Raw genomic sequence first — 25,284 nt, forward strand, 5'->3', positions numbered from 1 at the left:
GGGGCGACCCATAGGGCTAAAAATAGCTGGCATGCGGCGGGTTAAAGTTGGCACTAACACTCCTTCATGTAAGGCTTGTGCAGCTGCAACACTCAAGCCTCTGTTCCTTATCAAGTCCTTCATTGCATCAGCTACTTTTCTTCCTTGTGTCACTCTACTTTCAACTTCTTTTGCAAATTTTCCTCTCCTTTCTATCACTGTACCCAGGTATTTGAACTCTCTCTCACCAATTCCAGTCTCTCTCCATTCACTGTTACATCGCACTGGGAGTCACCTTCTCTCTCAATAACCATCACTTTACTTTTTTTACATTTACTCTCAAGGCATGACGCTTAAAGACATCAGCAAAACTCTGCACTAGCCTATCAAGTTCTTGTCCAGTACTTGCATGCAGTACAGCATCATCAGCATACAACAAATTTGAGACATTCCATCCATCACCATTCATTACCAACGCCATTTCTCTCTCCATTACTCGTGTTTTTACTTCTCTCATCACCCCATCCATATATATATATTGAACAACCATGGGAACATCACACAACCCTGTCGCACGCCCACACCGATCGTGAACCATTCACTTAGCTGCCTATTAACCCTTACACATGCTTCACTTCCATCATAAAAACTCTTGACGGCACCAAGCAGCTTACCCTCTACACCGTACATGTGCAAACCTTTCCACAATCCTTCTCTGTCCACTTTGTCATATGCTTTTTCCAGATCCATGAATGCCATAAACACCTTATGGTCCTTCTCACAAGCCTTCTCTACAATCTGTCTCACTGCAAATATTTGGTCCACACATCCTCTGCCACTCCTAAAGCCACCCTGTTCATCACTCACTAGGACTTCTGATATCTCTCTTATTTTCTCTATAATAATTCTTCCATATACCATCCCTACCACACTCAATACACTTATGCCATGATAATTCTTGCACTCACTTCGCTCGCCTTTATTTTTGTACAGGGGTACAATCACAGCCTTCTTCCACTCAGGAGGCACAGTTTCACTCCTCCATGCCTTCTTACATATCTCCAACAGGCATTTCATTCCACTCTCTCCACTACACTTAATCATCTCTGCATACACCTCATCAACCCCTGCTGCTTTCCCATTTTTCAGCCACTTAACAGCTCTCTTCACCCGTGCGAGAGTCATGTCTCCTGGTACTGCATTCCTTCTCTGCACACACCCAAAACCAATCATGTTTACAGCCACTCTGCTCTCTCTATTCTCATTCATCAAGCATTCAAAATATTCTTTCCACCTGGTTCTTACTTCATTTCCATGGGTTAATAATCTACCACCTACATCCTTCACACCAACACATTTTTTTCCGCTTTCACTTCTACATTTCCACACCTCTTTCCAGAATAACTTTCTGTTTTCAGAGTAGTTTGGATTCATTTTTCTTCCTACATCCTCATTTACTTCCTTCTTTTTTCTCTTCACTAGTCTCTTTCCGTGCTTCTTGCTCTCAGCATATTCACTTATTTCAACTGAACCCCTGTTCTGTAACCACTTTAGCCACTTCTCCCTCTTTTCCTCCTGCTATCATAACCTCTTCATAACCACTCGAGCCACCTCTTCCTCTTTTCCTCCACCACTCTCTTTACCTCCTCATCCCATCATGCCATACCTTTCGTCTTTGTTGTTACTCTTGCCACATCACACACCGTTTTAGCATTCCTAACTAAGCAATCCTTATATGCATTCCACAGGCTGTCCAGATCCATTTCATTCCAATTTAGTGATTCTAACTCCTCCTCTACTTTGGTCCTGTAATCATCTGCCATTTCTTTGATCTTCAGCTTCTCAACTTTCAGTCTTTCTCCTAGACTGCTCGTCTCTCTCCTGATCCACTTCACTCCTCTCAGCTTGATCTTGCATACCACAATCATATGATCTGACAGACCTCCACATCGTCTTCTCATGGCCCTCGTATCAGCAACGAATCCCACCATCAACCTCTCTGCGAGCACGCAATCAATCAAGCTCCTTTCAACACGATCCCTGTTCCCTCTATACCATGTATATTTATGTGCATCTCTGTGTTTGAAATACAAGTTACAAATGCACAACCTCCTCTCCTGACACATATCCTTTAGTCTCATCCCATTATCATTTTCTTCTGGTACCCCATAATAACCCATTATGTCATCCTCAGGACCAGTGCCTACTCTTCCATTCATATCCCCCTGTACAATCACTTTATAGCTCCAGGGCATTTCTCCCATTACTTCACCCAGCTCATCCCAAAACCTGTCTTTCTCTCTCTCACTCCTGTCCTTACACGGTGCATATGCAACAATTACTGCCTTCACCTTCTCAAACCTGAACTTGCATACATACACCTCGAGCTGACACATTTGTAGTTTCTCATTCCACTCTGCCACACCTCACTCATCAACAAAGCAACTCCTTCCTTGCATCTTCCTTGCCCATTCATTCCCGATCTTACACATTTCACACCCTCCCACTCCTCCAAAATAATAATCTATCTACCATTTCACTGCCCTGCTCCCAGCTCACACCCCCTCTCTCATATACCTCTACACTCCATCCCTCCATTTCATCCTTGGCCTCCCCTCTCTATCTCCCCTTCCACCTCACTCACATACACTCTCTTCGTCAGTCTCTCGCTCTCCATCCTCTCCACACGGCCAATAATAATAATAAATAATGGTCAGTGGGGGCGCTCACCATCCACTCACTCGATGTAGTGCTGCTCTCGGGTGTCTACCCTTTCCTCTTCTCCATCCTTCTTCCCTTCCATCCTCTTCTGTCTTCTTTCCTTCATTCTTTCCTCGTCCTTCTGCCTATGGGTGACTTTACACTCCCTATTCTGTCTTTCCTTCCTTAATTCTTTCCTTTTCCTTCTGCCTGTGGGTGACTCTACACTGAGTGACAAGCCAAATGGTTTCCTGTACACCAGGAAACCATTTACTACGCTGGGTGGTAACCATATAGCCAAATTTTGGGGTCTGGTGGTTTAGTGGGTAATTATTGTACTCCAATCGGATTGAGCCGGTGAAGGTTTATATCCAAGGGATGGTTGGGGTTTATTGCTCAGGTAATGCCACTCAGGGATGAGTGAGGCTGGTCACTCTCATCTTAAATGCCTAACCCCATACCCCTATGCTCCTCATGGGGCAACATAGGACTGGATGATGGATGGATGGAATATAAAAGGGGGGGAAGGGGAGGCGGCAATTAAACCCTATAACTGTCCATCATAGCGCCTCTCCCCAGATCATGGCTTCTTGAGATGAGAAGGGCTTTGAGTTGCCTTGTAAAAGATTCGGCAGGTCAACTGCCTGATGAATAAGGGCAATCTATTATATAACCGAGGGGTTGTTTAGGAGAAAAATCATCCAGAAGGACTTACAGGATCACTGAGGTGAAAGGCATTGTCTTCTTAACATCACACCTCCGTGTGCCAAATGAAGTTTTAACAATTTGGCAAGATACTGTATTTCGGTCTGCCAAACATAGGAATCTTGAAAGTAATAAGACACAGTTTAAATTCAGTTCTAGCCTTTACAGACAACCAGTGCAAATGAAGTAGAAATGAGGTGGTCGGGGTTCTTGGGGGGAAGGCAAAGATAAGCATTGATGCTCTATCCAACACAGACTGAAACTTCTTTAATACATTATTCAGCGAGGCCAATCCATAATGAATTACAGTAATCTAAATGAGACAAGACCACAGCATGAACCAAGTTAAGAGACAACATAATGTTCAGCTTTCCTACACTGCCTAAGCAAAGAAGTGAAAGATGTACCATAACAAAGAGAAGTATCACATACAATGATCATCTTCACTACTCCCGGACAATGATGGTCAAAGACATACCCAGGTTCATGGTTACACATATTCACCATATTGTCGGAAAATAGATAAGAAGAATTAATGTTACTTAGGTGCTGCTCAACTTCGCAACACATCAAATGCTGGTCAACATTCCTGCAATTTACAAACCGATAATCTTTTTTATAAGAAGCAGGTTTTGGGACTTCGAAACCAACAGTAATCAAAGCATGGTCAGAGATGATGTGATCAACTAAATCAATGTCCTCATCCAATATGCAATTGCAAACAACAGGGGATAAGATCAAATCCAGGACATGTCCTGAGATGTGAGTCGACTGATACACATCAATGAATAAAATTTTCAAATCAACCATCCCTACAATCTGATGACATATTTTAAATATTCTTGATACCTTTAGATGATTTTATTGGGCTCAGGGAGAGAAATCAGGTTGAGAAGGGGTTATTGGAGGCTGTCTGCAACCATGTCACTACAAATGGTTTCTCCAATTCCAACAAAAAATGCCACAAGGTACCAAGATTAACTTCATACTGTACTGTACAATTTTATACTGAATGGCTAACATCTTAAATGTCAGGACCATCTTGCCTAGTCCCAGGTTTCTATGCTCCTCATGGGGCAAAACAGGATTAGATGTATGACATCATTATACTGAAGGGCTTACATTTGATGACTGCCATCCTTAATTTTTCTGATTGACTAAAGCACTCTGAATTCTGTGTTGAATTGAGCCAGCCAGCCTTGAATTCTGTATCTGTCAACCTTGAATTTAAAACCTACCATCCTTGAATTCCATACTTAACTAATGTGAATTCTCTACTTGCCATTCCTGGCTTCTATAACTGCTATCCTTGGATTCTGTATCTGTCATCCTTGAATTCTGTTGCTGCCTACCTTCAGTTCGATGTCTGCTGTGGGAGCCTGGAGCATGCCCATCATTAATGTGGAGGTGAAACTCCTCTGACATATCTTGTAGTCAATGACGTGTTTAATGCCCTGTGAAAGGTTGCTGAGCAGGAAGGAGCGGTGTTCTCGGTGATTGGTTACATGTGAGGAAGAGAAGAACTCATACAGCTCTGGTACCTGAAGGGGACATATTTACTAGTAAATCACTGCTGCTGGAGAGATGAGACAGCTAGTCTATTCAGAGATGTAAGTAGCATTCAGAAACCTAAGTCAGAGAAAATTACTACAGCACTACAAAATTCTTGGCCACTCACTCAATAAAAGTGAATGTGCAGTAGGGCATGGCCTCACTCAACTTCTGACTCCACATACTGGTATGGGGAGTTCTGTGCACGCTTCTATGCAGGACTTACTCTCATCCCAATTAACTCCATGCATACTCTTTCACCTAAAGTATCCAACAACTTTCTGGCCTACAACACCTTCTCACACTTATATTAACATCAATCTAACTTACAGCACTTTCAGATTATCTGTAGACAGTCTGCTTGTTCTTACTGAAAACACTGTGCTACAAATAATCATGTTGTTCACTCTCAAAACACTATGGCAAAAATATGTTCTAAACACTGTTACACATAATCATGTTGCTCAAACTGAAAACACAGTGGCAAAAATAAATATGCTCTAAACATGTGGATATTGCCAGGGGTGAAAGGACTAAGCTTGCTGATGAGTCTCTTGAGTGTGTGGAAAAGTTTTGTTATTTGGGAGACTTGTTTTGTCCTGGAGGTGGGGCAGGAGCTTGCTCTGTGGCTTGAGTGAGGAGTGGTTGGAAGAATTTCAGGGAGCTTTTGCCTCTCCTGACATTGACATGGCTCTCCTTCCGTGCTACGGGATCTTTGGTTGCAGCATGTGTTAGGAGTATATATAATGCTGTATGGGAGTGAGACCTGGGCAGTAAAGGAAGAGGATATTCACAGGCTCAAACATACTGAAATGACAATGATCAAGTGAATGTGCAGTGTGTCCTTGAGTGCAAGGCCTGGGGGGGGGGGGCTAGGTTTACAACGGAAGAGTTGAGAGGTAGGATGGGACTGGAGTGTATTGGTGTTGTGATGAGGAGAGGTAGATTGTGATGGTCTGGGCATGTGAAGAGGATGGGGGATGATAACTGGGCGCAGAAAGTATGAAATGTTAATGTTGAAGGTAGGGTAGTGAGAGGTAGACCAAAAAAGACCTGGGAAGAGGTCACTAAGTGTGACCTGAGGGTCAAGGGACTAAATATGGATGCTGACAGAGATCGAGCAGTATGGAGAGCCGCCATTAGGTGTCCAAGGCCGACGCATGCAAGCATGTTGGAGCCTTCAAGAACGAAAAAGGAAACGAAACACTGTGTTGCATATAATCATGTTGTTCACTCTGAAAATACTGTGGCAAAAATAAATATCTCCTAAACACTGTGTTACATATAATCATGTTGTTCACTCTGAAAACACATAACAAAAATAAATATGTTCTAATCACCCTGAAATTCAAATCCAGTATTCTCTTGAATTCCACATTCCTAAAAATAACAGCGTAATCCAGTCTGCCAAATACTCCTTTATACCAAAGAGACTGTTCAACTACATGTTCATTCAAATCTGCACCCAACATTAAAGTTTCATTTTCACCAAATACTGAAGCCACAAGATACAGCTCTTTCTGGAAACTATCCATCACTATTTCATTTTTATCTATTTGCATTCATACACTTTTTGAGAAGATTCAAACACGAACATTATATTAAATATACAGTACATACTACAACCATCATCATCATCATCTGAACCTCCTTTCCCACCCTAGGGCAGGGTGAGGAGTAGCAACGTCCAGAGAGTCCAAGTTTGCCCAATTCAATGGGCCACACTTCCATTCACTCATCATTCAAGCTCCCAGAATCCTGGCTCTAACTGATACGCCAGAAACATTCACCACATTCTGCAGCTTCACATAAACGTATCCTATGGAGTCAATGCAGATCCTGTCGTGTAAAAAAGGGGTACCAAATCCCTGACCGTGCGCTTCTTCTCACATTTATCCAGCCAGCTTGATCACTTGTCAGTTCCCTAGCCTCACCAACAACCATACCTGTCTTCCTCACACACTCATCCATCATATCCCTCCACCTTCTCCTTGGCCTACCTTGCCTCCTCCCTCCTTCAAATAAACCAGATATACCGCTGTCACCACTCCATTGTTATCCATTCTCTCCAAATGACCATACCATCTCAGTACACTCTCTTCGTTTCTGGTGTTCACAAACTTCCTCACTCGCATCTTTCACCAATCACATTATAGTATTTCGTATCCTATCCACCCTCTGTACTCCACATACATTCCTCAGCAGTCCCATCTCCACTGCTCTCACTTTTGGCTTTTCATTTTCATGCCACACCATAGCCTCACATCCATATGTTACAGATGGCACTAACACTCTTTCATGTAAGACTCGTGAAGCTGCAACACTCAAGCCTCTGTTTCTTATCATGGCCTTCATAGCACCAGCTACTTTCCTTCCTTGTGTCACTTTACTTTCCGCTTCTTTTGTACATTTTCCTCTCTTTTCTATCACTGTACTCAGGTATTTGAACTTTCACCAATTCCAGTCTCTTTCCATTCACTGTAACATCACACAGGGAGTCACCTCCTCTCTCAATAACCATCGCTTTACTCTTTTCTACCTTTACTCTCAAGGCACGACGCTCACAGACATCAGCAAAACTCTGCACTAGTCTACCAAGTTCTTGTCCTGTATTTGCAAGTAGTACAGCAACATCAGCATTCAACAAATTTGAGATATTCCATCCATCACCATTCATTACCAACACCATACCTCTCTTCATTACTCGTGTTTATACTTCTCTCTTCGCTCCATCCATACATATATATTGAACAACCATGGGAACATCACACAACCTTGTCGCATGCCCACACTGATCGTGAACGATTCACTTAGCTGCCCATTTACCTTTACACATGCTTCACTGCCATCATAAAAACTTGACGGCACCTAGCGGCTTACCCTCTACACCGTACATGAGCAAAACCTTCCACAATCCTTCTCTGTCTACTTTGTCGTATGCTTTTTCCAGATCCATGAATGTCATAAACACCTTATGGTCCTTCTCACAAGCCTTCTCCACTATCTGTCTTACTGCAAATATTTAATTCACACATAACCTCTGCCACTCCTAAAGCCACCCTATTCACCACTCACTAGGACTTCTGATACCTCTCTCACTTTCTCCATAATAATTCTTCCATATAACTTCCCTACCACACTCAATAAACTTATGCCATGATAATTCTTGAACTCACTTAGCTAATCTTTATTTTCATATTATAATACTCACAAAATAGATCCTGAAGGTCGGTAAAAGGAAAAGGTAGTTGAGAACAGGCTGATACATGGGGTGTGATGGCTGAGAGAGGAGACGAGAAGCTTCCACTAAGAAGTGAATGGTGAGGGCAGGCAATCGGCGCTGACGGCCCTCCATGGCACAGCTCACCACAGCCACAAGCCACTGCCAAGGCAGTTTCAACCGACGGTGGCTAAGAGCATAATTACAAATGAGGAATTATAGTAAAGTAATGCTTTATTCTATAAGAAAAATATCCAGTATGATTACCATAACCAATTACAAAAACCTTCCATTATCATCAAACTCTATCTCCCAATACTGAAAACCAGTTAAGATAAGGTATCATTCATTTCCATATTAGTATTAATATCATGATCCTCACCATATTTCCTGTTAATAAATGAAATGGGCAGAATCCAGAAAATCAAGAAAGCAAAAAACTGAAAAACGATAAACAAAATATCCAACGAAAATACTAGAACAACCATTAACTAATCATTCTTTCTTTAAAATTCTCAGCTCTGCATTGCAAAATGAACCATCAAGACCTTTCTCTTCTTCATATGATTTATAATACTTATTTATATCCATATACTTCTGGTACATAATTTATCCATCTCATGTTATTACCATTCACCATCATCATCCTGATTCCCCCCCCCACCCCACTTAAGGATGGGGTGAGGTGGGACAGTGACAATGAATGAGAAAGTAAAAAACTCAGAGAACTATCAACATCATGCTCTGAAATCAATTAGACAATCAATCAAACATCATTCAAACCCCTTAACCATACACCTGTCTGATACAAGTCCATCCATCCATCCATCATCCAATCCTACATTGCCCTATGAGCAGCATAGGAGCCCAGGGCTAGGCAGTTGGTCCCAACATTTAAGATGAGAATGAAGACAATCTTTCAAAAGTTAAGGCAAAACTCATCACGTCCTCTATCAATATATTGCATGATGCCTACTGTACATACAATGCACCTAACCAATGATCCCCTGCAAAATCTCCCTGCTGCATTATCCATATCTAGCTTTCTGATACACACATTATTTACCATATCCATCCACTCTCTAGGCCAACCATGCCTACTCTCATCATCAAACTTACTCAGATATACCCTCTTCACTACAGTACACTGTCTACTGGAGGTGGATGCCCTTTCAAGGTGGCAGTGATATAACCAAGTGGCTTGTTACCTGGTTATACAAAGACCCCTCAACTCCCTATCCCCTAAAAGGCTGAGGATGCAATGCAGAAAGGCAATTTCAAGCTGCCAACTGCCACCTGATGTTCATATGACCATAGGGCAACAATAAACCACCTGTTTACAATCAATCTCTCTATCTGACTATACTGTACCATTTAAGAATTTTTTTTTTCTGCAGTATCAACATATTTCATTACTCCACATCCTCTACAAATCACACTGCATCATATACTATCTACTTTACCCACTTCAAACATATTGCTATTCCTCAGCAGCAGTCTTATTGGCATTAAAGTATTCTTACTCCTGACTTTTCAGACTTATGTCACACCAATTACTCACACTCATAGATTAACGCTGGGACTAACACACCATACAATCCTCTTGCAACCTTCATAATCAGCTGCCTGTTTTGTATCAAAGCTTTCATGTCACCAGCCATTTTTCTTCCCTGGGCACACCTTGATGTCACCAGCAATTTTTCATCCATGGGCCACTCTACTCTCAACGTTCTTTTCATATTTACATCTTTTTTTAATTTTTTTTACTGCTACACCAAAGAACTGTATGTATCAAAGAAAGTCTCGTGCCATTAACCAACACACTACACTGTAAGCAACCTTTTCTCTCAACAATCACTCACTCTATCTACACTTGCTTTTAAACTATACTGTACACAGATATTTACAAAACTCTGAAACAATCTGTAAAGCTCTTGTTCATCGTGTGCAAGCAACACTGCATCATGTGCATGTGGCACTGTTAACATGCTTCACCCTTTACTATTCACTACCAATTTCATTCCCCTTTCTGTAATCCTACTTTGAACTCTCATGACTCATTTTATATATAAATACAAGTAGATTCAACATTCCCTATCACTCCTTTGCATTACTCAGCAGACCAATGCTGACGAAGAAGCCTGAATGTGGTGGGCCATTCCACAAAGATGTCAACCTTTTGTGTCAAAATCAGAATTGCTTAAATGTATATAAATTATACATCATTTTAAAGCTTAATCATTGAATTTTATGAATCTGAAGAGAAAAGGAGCCTAAGCTGTCAACTAAGGAAGCTGCATAAAAAACTGTCATATTATATCATCGAAGAAAAATCAATGCTCAATTTAGCAATTTTCATAACATCATTGACCAGAATATGTTTTTGTTTGGAATGCTGACACTGTGTTTCATTGAAAATGCATCTATCTGAGTTGTGACTGACACTACAGTTGTTTACATATATGTTGTGGTCAGAATGTAATATGACCTTTAAATGGAAGTATTTCAGGAGTAACGTGTCTCACGTTTTTTCCCCATTTTTCCCATACGTAGCTAACAAACTGGAGAATACCAACATTACTTTATATCATAAACAGGCATCCCAAGGCCTTAATAATGTAACGCTGGGATACTTTGAAACAAACCCTGGTAAGCCATATGGCCTGTCACACACATTATGTTCCCACTGCGAGGAACGTTACCGGAAAATGATGTGATGTTTCTCACGCACACCATTGAACAAAAAATCAATCTATGACTATTTACACTGCAGTTGTTCATTATGTCAAAGAGGGAAAGATTACTACAAAGCCATTAGCAGTAATTTCAAATACAGCCTCACACTGTAGCCTTGAAGTTCTGGTGTTTAATTGCGCTATTTTTGATTATTTGAATTCTACTGGTATTAATTTTACACATGTATCATTGTGGACTGATGGGGCAGAAGCCCCCTTCAAGAATAGGTATTCTATGGCAGTTCTAACCTTTTACAAAGATCTCCACCACTGCACTGCTGAATGGAACTTTCAAGAAAGTTATCATGGCAAGGGCCCTCATGATGGGATTGGGGTTTTACTAAAATCACATGTCTACAGACGAGTTTTGCAAGGTCGCTGTACAATAAGGTCTACTGTAGAATTTTATGAGGAGGCTGAACAAATAACAGATAAAACTGAACTAATGTATGTGTCTACTGAATGTATAAACATTGATGTCAAAATATGTATAGATCTGGAAAAACTGTAAGGCAGCAAAATCCATTCAGCAGTACAGGTCAATAAAACCTCTTGGCCACTAAAAAGTAGCACTGTATCATTTGACTGCAGACCAATCACCTTTTCAGCAGTGCTATCTTCAGGAGACTGGCTATGACCCTCAATTTGACTCCAGTACTAGCAGTGATAGGGAAAGTACACCATCTCTTGCAGAAATGTCAGAGTCAATCATCTCCCAGCCTGAGTCACAGAGTACTACTGATACTGAGGTAACACAAAGACCATCCCCAGGTAACTATGTACTAGTTCATTAAACTATCAAGAAGTTGTTGAAGCATTATGTTGCAGTGGTAGAATCAGTTCCGGAGCCAGGCATGTTCAAAGTTAATTATTTAAGAAAGAGAGGCACTGACAGAATGGGTGATAGCCAGTTTCATTTTCCTGACAACCCGGACAGAGACGAGATCTCAGAGGATATGGTTGTGCAGGTATTGCTAACTCCTCATGTGTCAAGAATGACACACACATTCAAAGGGGTGAACTTTCCTTCCTCAATCAATTATTCTAAAAGGATGAATTTTCCATCTTCGATGAGCAAGTAGTTGATCTTTAATTTTTGTGTTGTTTATATCACTGGTGTGATATACAAGCAAGCTTATCATGTAACTTTCACATCAATTACTGGCTGTATGGTTACCTACATGTTATAAGGTACTTTATGTTCATAATATTCAAAATTACATTGTTCTTTTCCGCTGCATCACCCCCAACCCTGCTTTACACGAATCATGTTTTGGTTAATTTATCATGTGTTTCACAATAATACATGATTTACATTGTTTTGTGATATTTACAATTACTGTAACCTTCATAAGAGATGATTTTGTAATTACTGTATATGAAAAACAAAAGTCGCCAAGTAACGTTTCTCACTTTTCCTGTAACGTGTATCATGGTCACATTTTCCTTAACAGTAGCAAAATTCTTAGGAGAAATAGAATTTGCTGGGTATGGTTATGATCCTCATACATTGACATATTACTGATATAAAGCACTTATTGACTGAACCAGTAAAATCACAGAGTTATTGAGAATACTCATGCAAAGTAGAAGGTGGGGTACAATCGCGGTAACGTTTCTCATGCCACTTTCAAAAATCTATATACAATCAGAATAAAAACATATGAATAATCTGATTATGGCATAATGTAGTGCGAGGTGTTGGTAGTACACCTTGCAAACCGCATTCATTTATATTGCCTACATAAGAAAATACAAGTGACAGTAGATCAGTAACTTGTCTCTGAATGTAACATTTCTCACAATGGAATGACCCTGGTGGCTCTGTACACCATGGAGGATAGCCGCTGAAGTGTTCACTGGGAGTCAAACTTCCTCATATTTCCTTGCACCTTGCTGTGAGAAGGACCCTAGTCCAACCCTGGTGAGGTGCTGTCTACTACATACATGATGTACGAGCTGTTCATAGCAGTTGCTTACCTGTGGCTGATGGGTCTGCTCAACCAGACAGACTGGAGTTATGCAACAAAACAACTCACAAGATGTTCCAATACCTTATTCTCCTTCTCTATCATAACCTGTCCATATCTTTCCTACACCCTGCAGACATATCCCATGGTAATTTTTGTACTAACTTTTGCCACTTTAAATTCTGTAAAAAGAAAAAAATATTCTTTCAAATATTCAGTGGGAGTATATTAAACTGGTAAATTAAAATTGGTTACCATAAAAGCTATCAAAATCACCATAAAGTATTATAATTACCTTGACTTTTCCATCTTTTGTACTAAACATCTGAGAAGAGCAGCTCCCATACTCCACACTTCTTTGTGCTGTGAGGTGAGTGCAGTGAAACCAAGCTGTACAGCACCACACTCTGCATAATCAATCTCAGAAAGAGTGGTTTTCTCTCTACCCAAGTACAGCATCAACGGCAGCAGAAAACGTACATCGTATAATGACTTATCCGCTGCATGAATTTCAGTGGGCTGAAGGGAAGAAACAGAAAATAAATCAACAAGAGCCACGCCACAGTCCTATCATTTCAACAGTGAGAGTAAGATCAGGAATAGGAAAAGGGGGTGACAAGGACCTTAAGAAAAAGCAGACAGCTTCCAATACTCTGGCACAGAACAGGAGTGAAATTAGGGTTGTGAATAACAGAGAACTTTCTAAGTTACAGGTCATGAGAGTGACCACTTCCAAAGCGGCTGAAAGCATGTGGGATGGCTGGCAAAGTACTACTACTACTACTAATAATAATAATAATCTAGTCTTTGTTTCTCAAAAGCGCCAGTTCTTCCTATGGGAATTCACTAGCGCTTGCACACATACATTAGTTTTACAGCTACAAGAATTGACATCTCTCATATATAACACAGGCTACATCATATATGTATATGAAAGTGACAATAATTAAACCCTATAATCATCAGTCATAGTGCCTCTCTCCAGGTCACAGCATTTTGAAAAAAGAAAGGCTTTCAGTTGCCTCTCAAATGATTCAATAGAAGAGAGTTGTCTTATGGACAATGGCTATCTGTTATATAATCTAGGGGCTCTATCCACAAAAGAATGATCAGCGAAAGATGACTGGTGAATGGCTCCAGGCTTGTTAAGACACAAGGAGTCATCTTCACTGCGTAACATCACACCTGGGCATGCCAATGGGAGTTTTAACAATTCAGCAAGATACTTCGGCTCACCAAACTGAAGAACCTTGATTGTAATAAGACACAGTTTAAATTCAGTTCTAGCCTTTACTGGTAACCAATGCAGGGTAGTCGAGGTTCTCAGGGGAAGACCAAAGATAAGCCATGCTGCCCTGTTCAACACAGACTGAACTTTTGTTAGTATGTTATTCGGAAGACCAATCCACTGTGAATTACAATACTGTACTCAACATGAGACAAGACCACTGCATGGACCAATGTTAAGAGGCAACGTCTATTCAGGAATTTTCTCACAGAGTACAGATTTTTGATATGCAGGTTACACCCTCTGACAACCTGATTAATATGTTCTTTGTAATTTAACTCTGAATGAAAATAAAAATCAAAATTTCGAACAGAACTGATTGGATGAAGCTGTGATGCATCAATGTTCAAAGCCAGGGCATTATCAGTGTCATCACCCTTTCTGTTCCCTCTGATGATGATGATCTCAGTTTTACCATCATTCCGCTTAAGTTTCCTCTTGGTCATCCAGATCTTAATATCAGACATTAGAGATTCAAGCTTAGTCTTAATACTGTTGATATCTGACATCTTAACATAGAGCTGGGTGTCGTCAGCATAAAAATGATAGAACAAATTCTGAGTATCAAGACGATAAACTATTTGTGTAGACAGTAGATAGAATTGGACCCAAAACTGATCCTTGAGGGACTCCAAACAGAAGGGAAGCAGAATCAGAGCTAGCGTAATCAACAACCACTCTCTGAAATCTGTCCGACAGATACAACTTAAGAAGCAAAAGAGCACTACCACGAACGCCATAAAAATACAGATCATCCAACAATAGTTTATGATCTACTGTATCAAAAGCTGCAGACAGTTCCAACAGAACTAGGAGAGAGGACATCCCACTACAGGTGTTTGCCATCAAGTCACTATGAATCCTTGTTTAGTGCAGTTTCAGTTGAATTGTATTTTCTGTATGCTGACTGAACAACAGGAACAACTCTGTTGTGTTCCAGTATAGGTAAGAGTTGATCGAGTATGGCCCGCTCAATAATCTTGGATAAGAAAGAGAGGTTAGAGACAGGACGATAATTTGTCATGCTCTCAACATCAAGGCCAGGTTTCTTAATTAGGGGCCTAAGCAAAGCATGTTTCTCAGACTGCACAAAATTATTTTTTAACAAGCATCTATTCATTATGTTGCAGATAAATTCGTACACATCAGGCAGTTGTGACATGTTACACGGATCGAGTGGGCAAAATGATTTATTAAGTTATCTGATGTAACATTTGACTTTGTTTACATCCAGCAGATTTAAAAAAAAAAAAAAAAAAAAAAAAAAAAAAAAAATCAACAACTTTGGAATGCAAGAAACTATAGAGGTGACAAGTGCTCGAGGGTCCTTCGGGCCCCACGCACTTGCTCCTACAGAGGGCTCTTGCGTTTATGTGCTGTTCTAGTCTAACGTTGTCACTTGGATTTTTTGCAGCTAACAAACTGATTGTCTATTTGCAGCTTCGGGAATGGAACCCAAGTTGTCCGAACTCAAGTCTGAATGACTTTGGTTGAACCTGTGGGCAAAAAATTCTATGGAGATCCTATGCCAGGCGCCAAGAGCGGCGTTTTTTTGGTTAAAATGTGATCGCTCATTAAACATAGTAAAAGTTTTTTCATCGTGATGGGACCAAGTTTTTTCACATCAGCAAATTTTTTGCAATTTCTGTACCAATTTCGGTGCGATTTGAATGTGTAGTTTCGGCTGCCCAAAATACACACACACACACACACACACACACACAGACAGCTACTGCTATAGTATATTAGATGATGTGGCAATGCTGACTGGACTGAGAAATACATTAAGCATGCATGAACACATTCAAAGAATGTCTATACACGGTGCCAGTGAAAGGGCAGATTGCCTTCATTACTGATGGAGCTTATATTCCTATGATGGTGTCAACATGCAAATCCCACCAATATCGATTTTCCAATGGACATCTTTATAAAATCATTACATAATTCCTATGCAAGCACCCATATGGTTTGTTAATGTGATTTTTAATCATTAAAAATATGTTTCCATTAAACATACCATTCCATCATAGGCCTGGCTTATCTGCACTGAATACTTGTTCAGCTACAGGCACTAAGAACATTGTTGTTTATTAAAGGTGAGAGTGAAATGCATTGATGGAAATGAGCAGAGATGAAAGCAGGGAACATGTTATGTAGGTAAATAACACAAAAGAGACAGGCTGGTACCACCAGTGGCTCAGTGTGCATATTTATATAAACATTTTATTATTTTCCATTGAAGGAGCTACAGGCACTGAGAATATTTTGTTATTTATTAACAGTGAGAGCGAGGTGCATACTCTGAAATGAGTAGAACCAAAAGTAAACAACTAGCTACAAAACACAAAGGAGACTGGCTGGCAATGTAAGCGTGCATTTACATAAACATTATTTCATTTTCTAAACAAGGAGTTACAGGCACTAAGAATATTTTGTTATTTATTAAAAGTGAGAATGAAATGCATAAGTTACATGGAAATGAGAAGAGACAAAAGAAGGCATCTAGCTACGTATGTACGGTAACAGAGGAGATAGGCTGGCACTGCCTGGTGCATATTTCCGTAAACATCTTATTTTTCACAGAAGGAGCTACAGACACTTGGAATATTTTGTTATTTATTACAAGTGACAGACACTTGGAATATTTTGTTATTTATTACAATTGACAGACACTTGGAATATTTTGTTATTTATTACAAGTGACAGACACTTGGAATATTTTGTTATTTATTACAAGTGACAGACACTTGGAATATTTTGTTATTTATTACAAGTGACAGACACTTGGAATATTTTGTTATTTATTACAAGTGAGAGTGAGATGCTGAAGTCAGATGGAAATGGGTAGAGCAGAAAGCGGGTAACTAACTATATACTGTGTGTAACAAAGGAGACAAGCTGCCACCACCAGGGGCGTATTTAGATAAATATTTTATTATTTTCCACAGAACGAGCTACAGACAGTAAGGATATAGTATTGTGTTATCTATTAAAAATAAGAATGAGATGTACTGGTAGAAATCAGCAGAGTTGACAAAGTTGACTAGTGGGTTGGCAAGAAATGCTGCTAGTGCCTGCTTTAGATTTGATTAATAAATTCTCCACTGGGGGGAAAAAAAAAAAAAAAAAAAAAAAAAAAAAAAAAAAAAAATCCATATTTAGTTGGAAGGGGAAGGGGGCAAAAAATAAATAAATAATATATAATAATCCGTCGATAATGACGTAGTACTGCATCTGAAAAAGGGACTGTGATGTGGATGTGCTGTACAAACTATTAGTAAGAAAAAGGGGAGATAAAGAGTAATGACTGACTGCATGAGAAGCTTGATGGGACAAAGCAACCTGGAGGCATTGTATCACTGCAACCTGTCTGGGATGATACTACAATACAACACCTCATCGAAACAAATGTATATCATTTGTATTAATACTTATACTGTAGCTATGAATCTCAACACTTTATAGTCAAATACTAAAGAGGTACAGTATGAGAAAAAAAAAAAAAAGGTAGATGTGAGAAGCACTGACCTCAAGGGGGAGCCAGATGTCAAAACTGCGGCAGGTAAGAGATAGTCTGGTCACGTCAAGAAGACCCAGTATCTGCTCTAGGGTTGGCTCCCGAAAGAAGCCTGGCATTTGTGACCCAACTCCAAAGTGAGCTACGGCCACATCCCCCCATAACACAGGGTGCAAGGTGCTCATGTGACCTTCCTTTTCATATCTATGCAGTAGCTGGTGGTGAGATGAGATAAAATTAATGGAAGGTTCAGCAAACACCCCACTTACTGTATATAAAGGATATGTCTATATCGTCCGGCTAGTGTACAAGTACTTACTGTATGTGCAGCATAATCCAACATATAGAAATGGTTTCATTCAAAGGGTCATCCTCAATCAGTTCTATATAATGAGGTTTTACTGTACTGTCAAAAAAATTAAAAGTAGTACTGATACTAACAATACAAATGTGAAACTGCCAATCCCATACTACATTCCCCAGGTACAGAGGCACAAGATTAAATTAGTGTAATAAAAAAAAAAAATAAATAAATAAAAAAAATTAAAAAAAAATCAAGCATTAATATTGTGTTGGTGGTAGGCGGAGGTGCCCACCATCCACTCACTCAATGTAGTGCTGCTTTGGGTATCTGCCCTTTCTTCTCTTCTTTCCTTCTTCTACCGTCTTTCTTTCCTTCATTCTTTCCTCTTCTGTCTTTCTTTCCTTCATTCTTTCCTCTTCTGTCTTTCTTTCCTTCATTCTTTCCTCTTCCTTCTGCCAATGAGTGACTGTACACTGAGTGACAAGCCAAATGGCTTCCTGTACATCAGGAAACCACTTACTATGCTGGATGGTAACCATATAACTAAAGCCTATGCCAAGAGTCAGACACACAAAATATATATATATATATATATATAAAATGTCAGGACCAACTGCCTAGCCCCGGGCTCCTACGCTCCTCATGGGGCAATGTAGGACTGGATGATGGATGGATGGATATATACGGTATATATATATATATATATACTGTATATATAAAACCAAATTATGGCACCTGGTGGTTTAGTGGGTAATTAGGGCGTTCCAGTCAGACTGGACCTGTGCAAGTTTATATCCATGGGGGGGGTTGGGGTTTATTGCTCACGTTATGCCACTCAGGGATGAGTGAGGCTGGTCACTCTCATCTTAAAGGTCAAGAGCAACTTGCCTAACCCCAAGCTCCTTCGCCCATCGTGGATTAACATAAGATTGGATGACGGATGGATACTAATGCTAGAAAAACTCAATCTCACAACCCACACAACAATCAAATGATACAATGTTTCCTCTGAAAGGAACAAACCCATAAACAACCATAAAAGAAGTTCAACACAATACCAGAAGCAATGAAAATGGTCTGTTATTTGCTCTCTCTCCAAAAGAAAGCAAGTCAGTTCAGACTGCAACATAAATGCTGGCATTTTCAATCACCCAACAGAACCAATAATTTCCAACAACATAATAGATTCATTGCAATCAGCTGTAAATTATAAAACTCACAACTTGAACACTTTCCAATATTAAACTTCACAGAAAAATGCAGACTCCAGGATAATTACCAACCCCACTAAACAAGGTAACGAATAATAAAGACTATGGGTCAATATCTTGACGAGCTTTCTAGTAATCTGCCCATTTATACTTGAGGTTCATTAATATTACCTTTCATGTTGCTTATGTTCATATGGAAAAAGATGCAAACTAAAGAGAACATTAACCTGTAATATGCAAAATTAACTGATATGAAAGAAGTGCCGTGCTAGAAAGCTACCTTAGCCAACGAGAATCCTACCCTAAGACACAATCAAATGTAGCAACTTCAAATCGAGATGCTTTGATATTTTTGTCATCAGTGGTTAAAACACAAGAAAAAGTATAAAATGGGATGTGATCATTAAACAGTTAATAAATGAAATAGCTCTATACATTTCTCATAATAAATGAAAAAAGGGCAGCGGATATACTGCTGTTTAGAGTAGGCTTGAAATTCCTTATGTGAATGGACTCTACTGTTCTCATATTTCCATATTATCAGACCTATCAGAACAGACTGGTCAAGGGTAGACATGGAGACAAAATTATCAATGTTGTTACCAGACTTGTAAACTGGTAGTGTGATATGGAAACAGTATACTATTAATCCTACCATCAGAATACACTGGTCGACAGTTGACATGGAGGCAGTGTAAGCTCCAAGCAGGACTGGTACATGGGCATCCTGACATACCTCTGGCTGGCACTCAACCACACTAAGCTGCAGCCTCACAACTGCCTCTGTACAGAGGTCAAAATTTTTACATTATTATAATTCTAAAACAATCTAAGTTCACATGGGTTGGGAGAGAATCTTACATCTCATTGGGTACATGTTTCAAGTAGAAAGTAGGACCCAAGTACCATCATGACCAAAGTTTCCATGCTAGTAGTGTGCAGAATTAATTTAAGTTAACAGCAGCATTGTAAAAACATCTTTCATACAACATATCCTATAAACAAATTTGTGATACCTATATTTCTAAACACCAATAAACACCAACAATGTAGAGTAACTGCTTTCAACAAGCTACCTTTTAGCTTCTCCCAGTCTGCGTCTCTGTTGAACATGAGTGAGAGGTACTGCGTGTGTCCCATGATCATGCTGTACAGCGTTGTGGCTGGCAGCACCTCTTCTTTGTCTCCTCCAGAGTTCCTCTTCTTCCTGTATATCACACTACACAGATCCCTCAGTTGATTTACCAAGTCTGGGCCTACATCCACATCTCCAAGGCCTCTACGTAAGACCTGCAAGGACGAGAATAATGTTTTTCTTTTTACCCTCATGCACCAAACTAAAACTTAGAGCAGCAGGAAAATTCATTCAACAAATCATTTCTTACCCAAATGACAAAGGGCAGGGGCTTTGTCAAATGAATAAAACTCTCTAGTAGTAACCAACATAAAACTCCAATATGAGGCTCTGTCTTCTAATCAGCAAGCTCTGATGCCTACTTAGATTTAAAAGTAAGGACAATCAACTGAAGTAAAAGTCATCAATTTTATAATCAAAACCCCTTTTCCCTCTATAAAAAAGGTTGGATACCTATCAACAGCAAGCCCAGTGAAATAGGCCATAGTCACTAATACATCAATGGTGCCTTTGAATTCCTGGTTCCAACTTACAGGCACAGTATGAAGCTTGTTTCACATGTTTTCTTAGACTAGTACAGTATTTTTTCTATATAGATGCAATTTCCATAGTCATACAGTGACCTCATAATTTGCAAGGAGACTGAACTATGTTTTTATTTAAATAATGCTCCACTGAAAATAAACATACAGTAATTGTTTTTAATACACAAATTCTCAAAACGGCACAAAAACATGAGAGGATATCCAACTTATGATGCAGTCACAATGGGCTAAAAATAGCCCAATTTGTGAGATGTTAGTCAAAATGACCAACAGTCAGCAAGATTTTGCTTGTGACAAGAAATGGAAAACTAGACTGGCTTGCAGTTTGCTACTAAGATTAGTACTCAAATGAGCTTAATATCATTTTCATAACTGTGAATAAAATATTGTTAAGTATGATTAAACAATAGATAATTAAAAATATTGTTGAAACATTTAGCAGTTTATGCTTTTTATTGACTTTAAATTTCTTGTGGTATCATAAAATCATTATTCAAACTCTCTGATGACTAGCCACTGACAATATTTGTAAACACAATTTACCATGGCCTGTTTACCACCTTCTGAATGTGGTAAAATAAAGGATTTGGATATTAAAGCACGATATCAGGCTGCAAAACCACAAGACAGTATGTCTGAGCTTCTCTCACTGCAGGATCCATGACGATCCCTGTCTGACTTTGCTGTTAGGCCATGCAGGACAAATCACGCCACTTGCCAGCATGATAATTGTTTCACTTAGCTAGCCATTTCAGTGAACAGAAGCAGCTAGCAAGTTAGCTAAAAACACCATGTTTCATAGTAATAAAAATTCTAAACATACGAAAATGAAACATGGTTGTATATACAAAGTTGTAAATAAATGTTAAATAAATAATCACATAGCTTTACAACTACAGAACCTAACCCTCTCACTTAGCTTTATGCTAACAGTTTATTTATTCATTCATCTTCATTTATCATGAATGAAATTACAGTATCTGTTAAGGGATAATTATGCTTAAATTACAAAAAAAATTCACATTACGCAACTGTTTAGAGAACACAACACTCGCATAAATTGAGGTCATTTAGCTTTGAGATGGAGTACTTCTGTATTTATATAAAACACACACACACACACACACACACACACACACACACACACACACAATGTGGTTCTTTATCATACATCACCCCTCCACTTTCATCCTTTGTCTATTTCTTGACTTTATTATGTTCTACATGTTGGTGTCTTACATACTAATTTACAAAACTCATCCATCTTCTCTGCCTTTCATATCTCCTCCCACCAACAAATTCACTCACATTCACCCTTTTCACAGACTATTACTCCTCCTTATATTACCATGCCATTTTAGCACACTCTCTTATATCCTTTCATCAACACGATACCTTGCTCCAGTTTTCATGATTTATTTCTCCTCATATTATTCATTCTATGCATTCCACATACCAGTATTGTACATTCCCTATGCCCTATTTTCATGAGTTTAACAGCATTAGACTATCTCTATCTATAACACTGTGTAATGAATAAATACAAAAAATTATCATCATCATCATGACCTCCGTTCCCACCCTTGGACGGGGTGAGAGCAGCAGCATCCAGATAGCCAAAGTCTGCCCAGTTCAATGGGCAACATTTCCATTCACTTATCATTCAAGCCCATGGAATCCTGGCTCCATCTGATAGGCCAAAGGTTTCACTATGTACTGTAGCTTCACATACAGTATACCTATCTGGTTGTCAATCAGAATGGTGTCACATTAAAAAAAGAGTACTAAATCCCTGGTCATGCGCTTCTCAGCACAAAATTCATCCAGCCAGCTAGATCTCTTGTCAGACCCCCAGTCTCACTAACTTCTATAAGGTACTCCTCTTCCTCACACACTCATGCACCATATCTCTCCACCAACTTCTTGGCCTACCTCGCCTCCTCACTCCTTCATATTTGCTCAGATATACCTCCTTCACCACTCTGTTATCATCATTCATTCTCTTCACATGACCATACCATCTTAGTACACTCTCTTCAGTTCAAAAAACCATCATTACTGTTACCGTACTGTTCTCACCTGCTTTACAAAGGATGACCATAACTTGCTGTTGGATAAAGTTCTCCTAAGTGAATCACCATCAAGCTTGGGAAGAATCTCTGATGTTACTTTAGCTAATTCCATCAACAATTTTAAATTTTCTTGTTTTTCCTTATAGGTTTTTTTAATACAGCTCAAGCATATTTGCAGCAGAGCAAGATGCTGCCCTGGTAAGCCAAATTTTGAGAGATCTGGCTCAACATCTGCTAGTTTTTGAAACAGTGGCAATAAAGAGAGAATCTTCTTGGGTGGCAGCTTCTCTGCTGTTACTGTCTCTTTATAAAGCCTCTGACACACCTCACCAAGAAAGTCGACATCTGTAAAAAAAAATATATATATATACTGTATATATAAATAGATATATATATATATATATATATATATATATATATATATAAATAGATATATATATATATATATATATATATATATATATATATGAGAATTTTTTAAAAATTACCTTAAGCTGTAATCACATAAAGGTCATGTAACTACTACAGTTATGTTTTTTTTCCCAATTTCAAATACTGGATGGGGATTCCCTAATTTAAATTTGCACAAAATTTCCAGCCTCGATCAATCATCTTTGATTAACTGACACCTATTTTATTCAACATTTTTTTAACTCACTTAAGCATAGCTCTAAACTCAGTTCAATGGACCTATTATATAACAAACAAATATACACACTGTACATTTACTGGAACATGGAGTCTAAGGTGAATGTTTTAAAACTGTAGGTTGCTACAGTACTGTACTTTAGTTTATACATAGCCTTTCCTAGTCTAACAAAGTCTACTTGATCAATTGCATATCTGTAAGTTGAAGGGAGACTAACCTGACCTCTATTACCACTTAAAAACTGGGTGGGGAAGTGTCCAAAAAATCATGGAAAGAGGAAGCATGATAATAAGAGAACTATCCATGGTATGTCCAGTGAAAGAGGCCAGATACTCATTCACCTTCCATTCAAGACTCCACAATCATCGCTCGATCTTACAGGTTAAAAAAGCCTTACCTGTAATTAACATACAAGGTATTGGTTGTTAGTTCAAACATGGAAAGCTATCACATGCATACTGAAAACTGATCAGATGAAGGAATGAATGGAACAAAAATACGTACCTAAAATAGACTTCTCTAATGCATGAGGAACGAGCAGTCTTGTTGCATCATCTTCATCCTCAAAGGTGATGATCCAGGTTCTCAAGGTTTCTGTCAACTTGGCAAAAGCAGATCCTGCTGCACTTGCACCTTCTTCCTGGTCTAAAAGAAGAGCTAGGAGGGGTGCCTGGGCTGGGAGACTAGGTTGATGTTTCTTGAAGTACCTGGATAAAGTGCGGGCATGAGGTGGGTGCTGCTTTACCAGGTGGCAGCACAGAACAGCACATGGGGGTTGGCACTGCATTAAGTTTTTCATGTCTTCTGCCAAAAGAAAGTATTAACATTTTTTCAGCATAGAAATGACAGCTTCATCTATAATGCAGAAAAAAAGAATAAGCACAAAACTACACTCTTTTTACTCTAACTTGGCCTATAACTGCATCTCTCCATGTTGAATACTGAGCTGTAACAGGTGGTAGGTGGGGATGCCCATTATCCACTCACTGAATGTAGGGATGCTTTATGGTTTCTACACTGAGTGACAAGCCAAATGATTTTCTGTACCCAAGAAACCATTTACTATGCTGGGTGATAACCATATAACCGGGGTTTTTGGCAGGGTTAAATATCCCCAAGATTCCCCTATCTAAAATCACTTAATCATGGCAAATGTTCAGAGAGCCTCTGAGGGCCCAATACCTGCCCAGGGCCCCAACCAAATGGGCAAATTCGCATGGCCATGTGGAATGTGAGAGGTGTGAATGAGGACAGCAAGAGGGTGGAAGCGGTGAATGTGTTCAAGAGTGCAAGATATGCTGTGATGGCATTGTGTGAAACAAAGAGGAAAGGGTGTGAAGTAGAGGAATGGGAGGGTGTGGAATGTGTAAGATCGGGCATGAATGGACGGGGAAGATGCAAGGAAGGAGTTGCTTTGTTGATGAATGAGGTGTGGAAGAGTGGAATTAGAGATAATAAATGTGTTAGCTCGAGATGTGTGTATGTCAAGTTCAAGTTTGAGGTGAAAGTGGCAGTGATTGTAGCGTATAAGCCATGTGATGACAGAAGTGAGAGGAAGAAAGATGGGTTTTGGGATGAGCTGGATGAAGCAGTGGAAGAAATGCCCAGGAGCTATAAAGTGATCATAATGGGTGATAAGAATGGAAGAGGAGGCACTGGTCCTGAGGATGACATAATGGATTGTAACGGAGTACAGTCAG

General features: G+C 39.4%; 1 protein-coding gene across 1 annotated transcript in view; it reads right to left on the bottom strand.

The window, feature by feature from the left end:
* The window catches only part of LOC145408605 (nucleolar pre-ribosomal-associated protein 1), a 56,726-nt gene that overhangs the window by 4,691 nt on the left and 26,751 nt on the right, over positions 1–25,284 (bottom strand). Inside the window, exons 6-13 of the mRNA XM_080279292.1 lie at positions 24,089–24,388; positions 22,943–23,280; positions 20,260–20,473; positions 19,839–19,966; positions 17,680–17,883; positions 13,156–13,379; positions 8,147–8,345; positions 4,737–4,925 (exon numbers count right to left, since the gene is read on the bottom strand). Of these exons, the coding sequence (XP_080135418.1) occupies positions 4,737–4,925; positions 8,147–8,345; positions 13,156–13,379; positions 17,680–17,883; positions 19,839–19,966; positions 20,260–20,473; positions 22,943–23,280; positions 24,089–24,388 (1,796 nt within the window). The remainder of the gene's footprint in view (positions 1–4,736; positions 4,926–8,146; positions 8,346–13,155; positions 13,380–17,679; positions 17,884–19,838; positions 19,967–20,259; positions 20,474–22,942; positions 23,281–24,088; positions 24,389–25,284) is intronic.

Source organism: Coenobita brevimanus, chromosome 78 (genome assembly GCF_032717465.1).
Source record: "Coenobita brevimanus isolate Jiangsu-jjx chromosome 78, ASM3271746v2, whole genome shotgun sequence".
In the NCBI taxonomy this organism is placed as follows: Eukaryota; Metazoa; Arthropoda; class Malacostraca; order Decapoda; family Coenobitidae; genus Coenobita; species Coenobita brevimanus.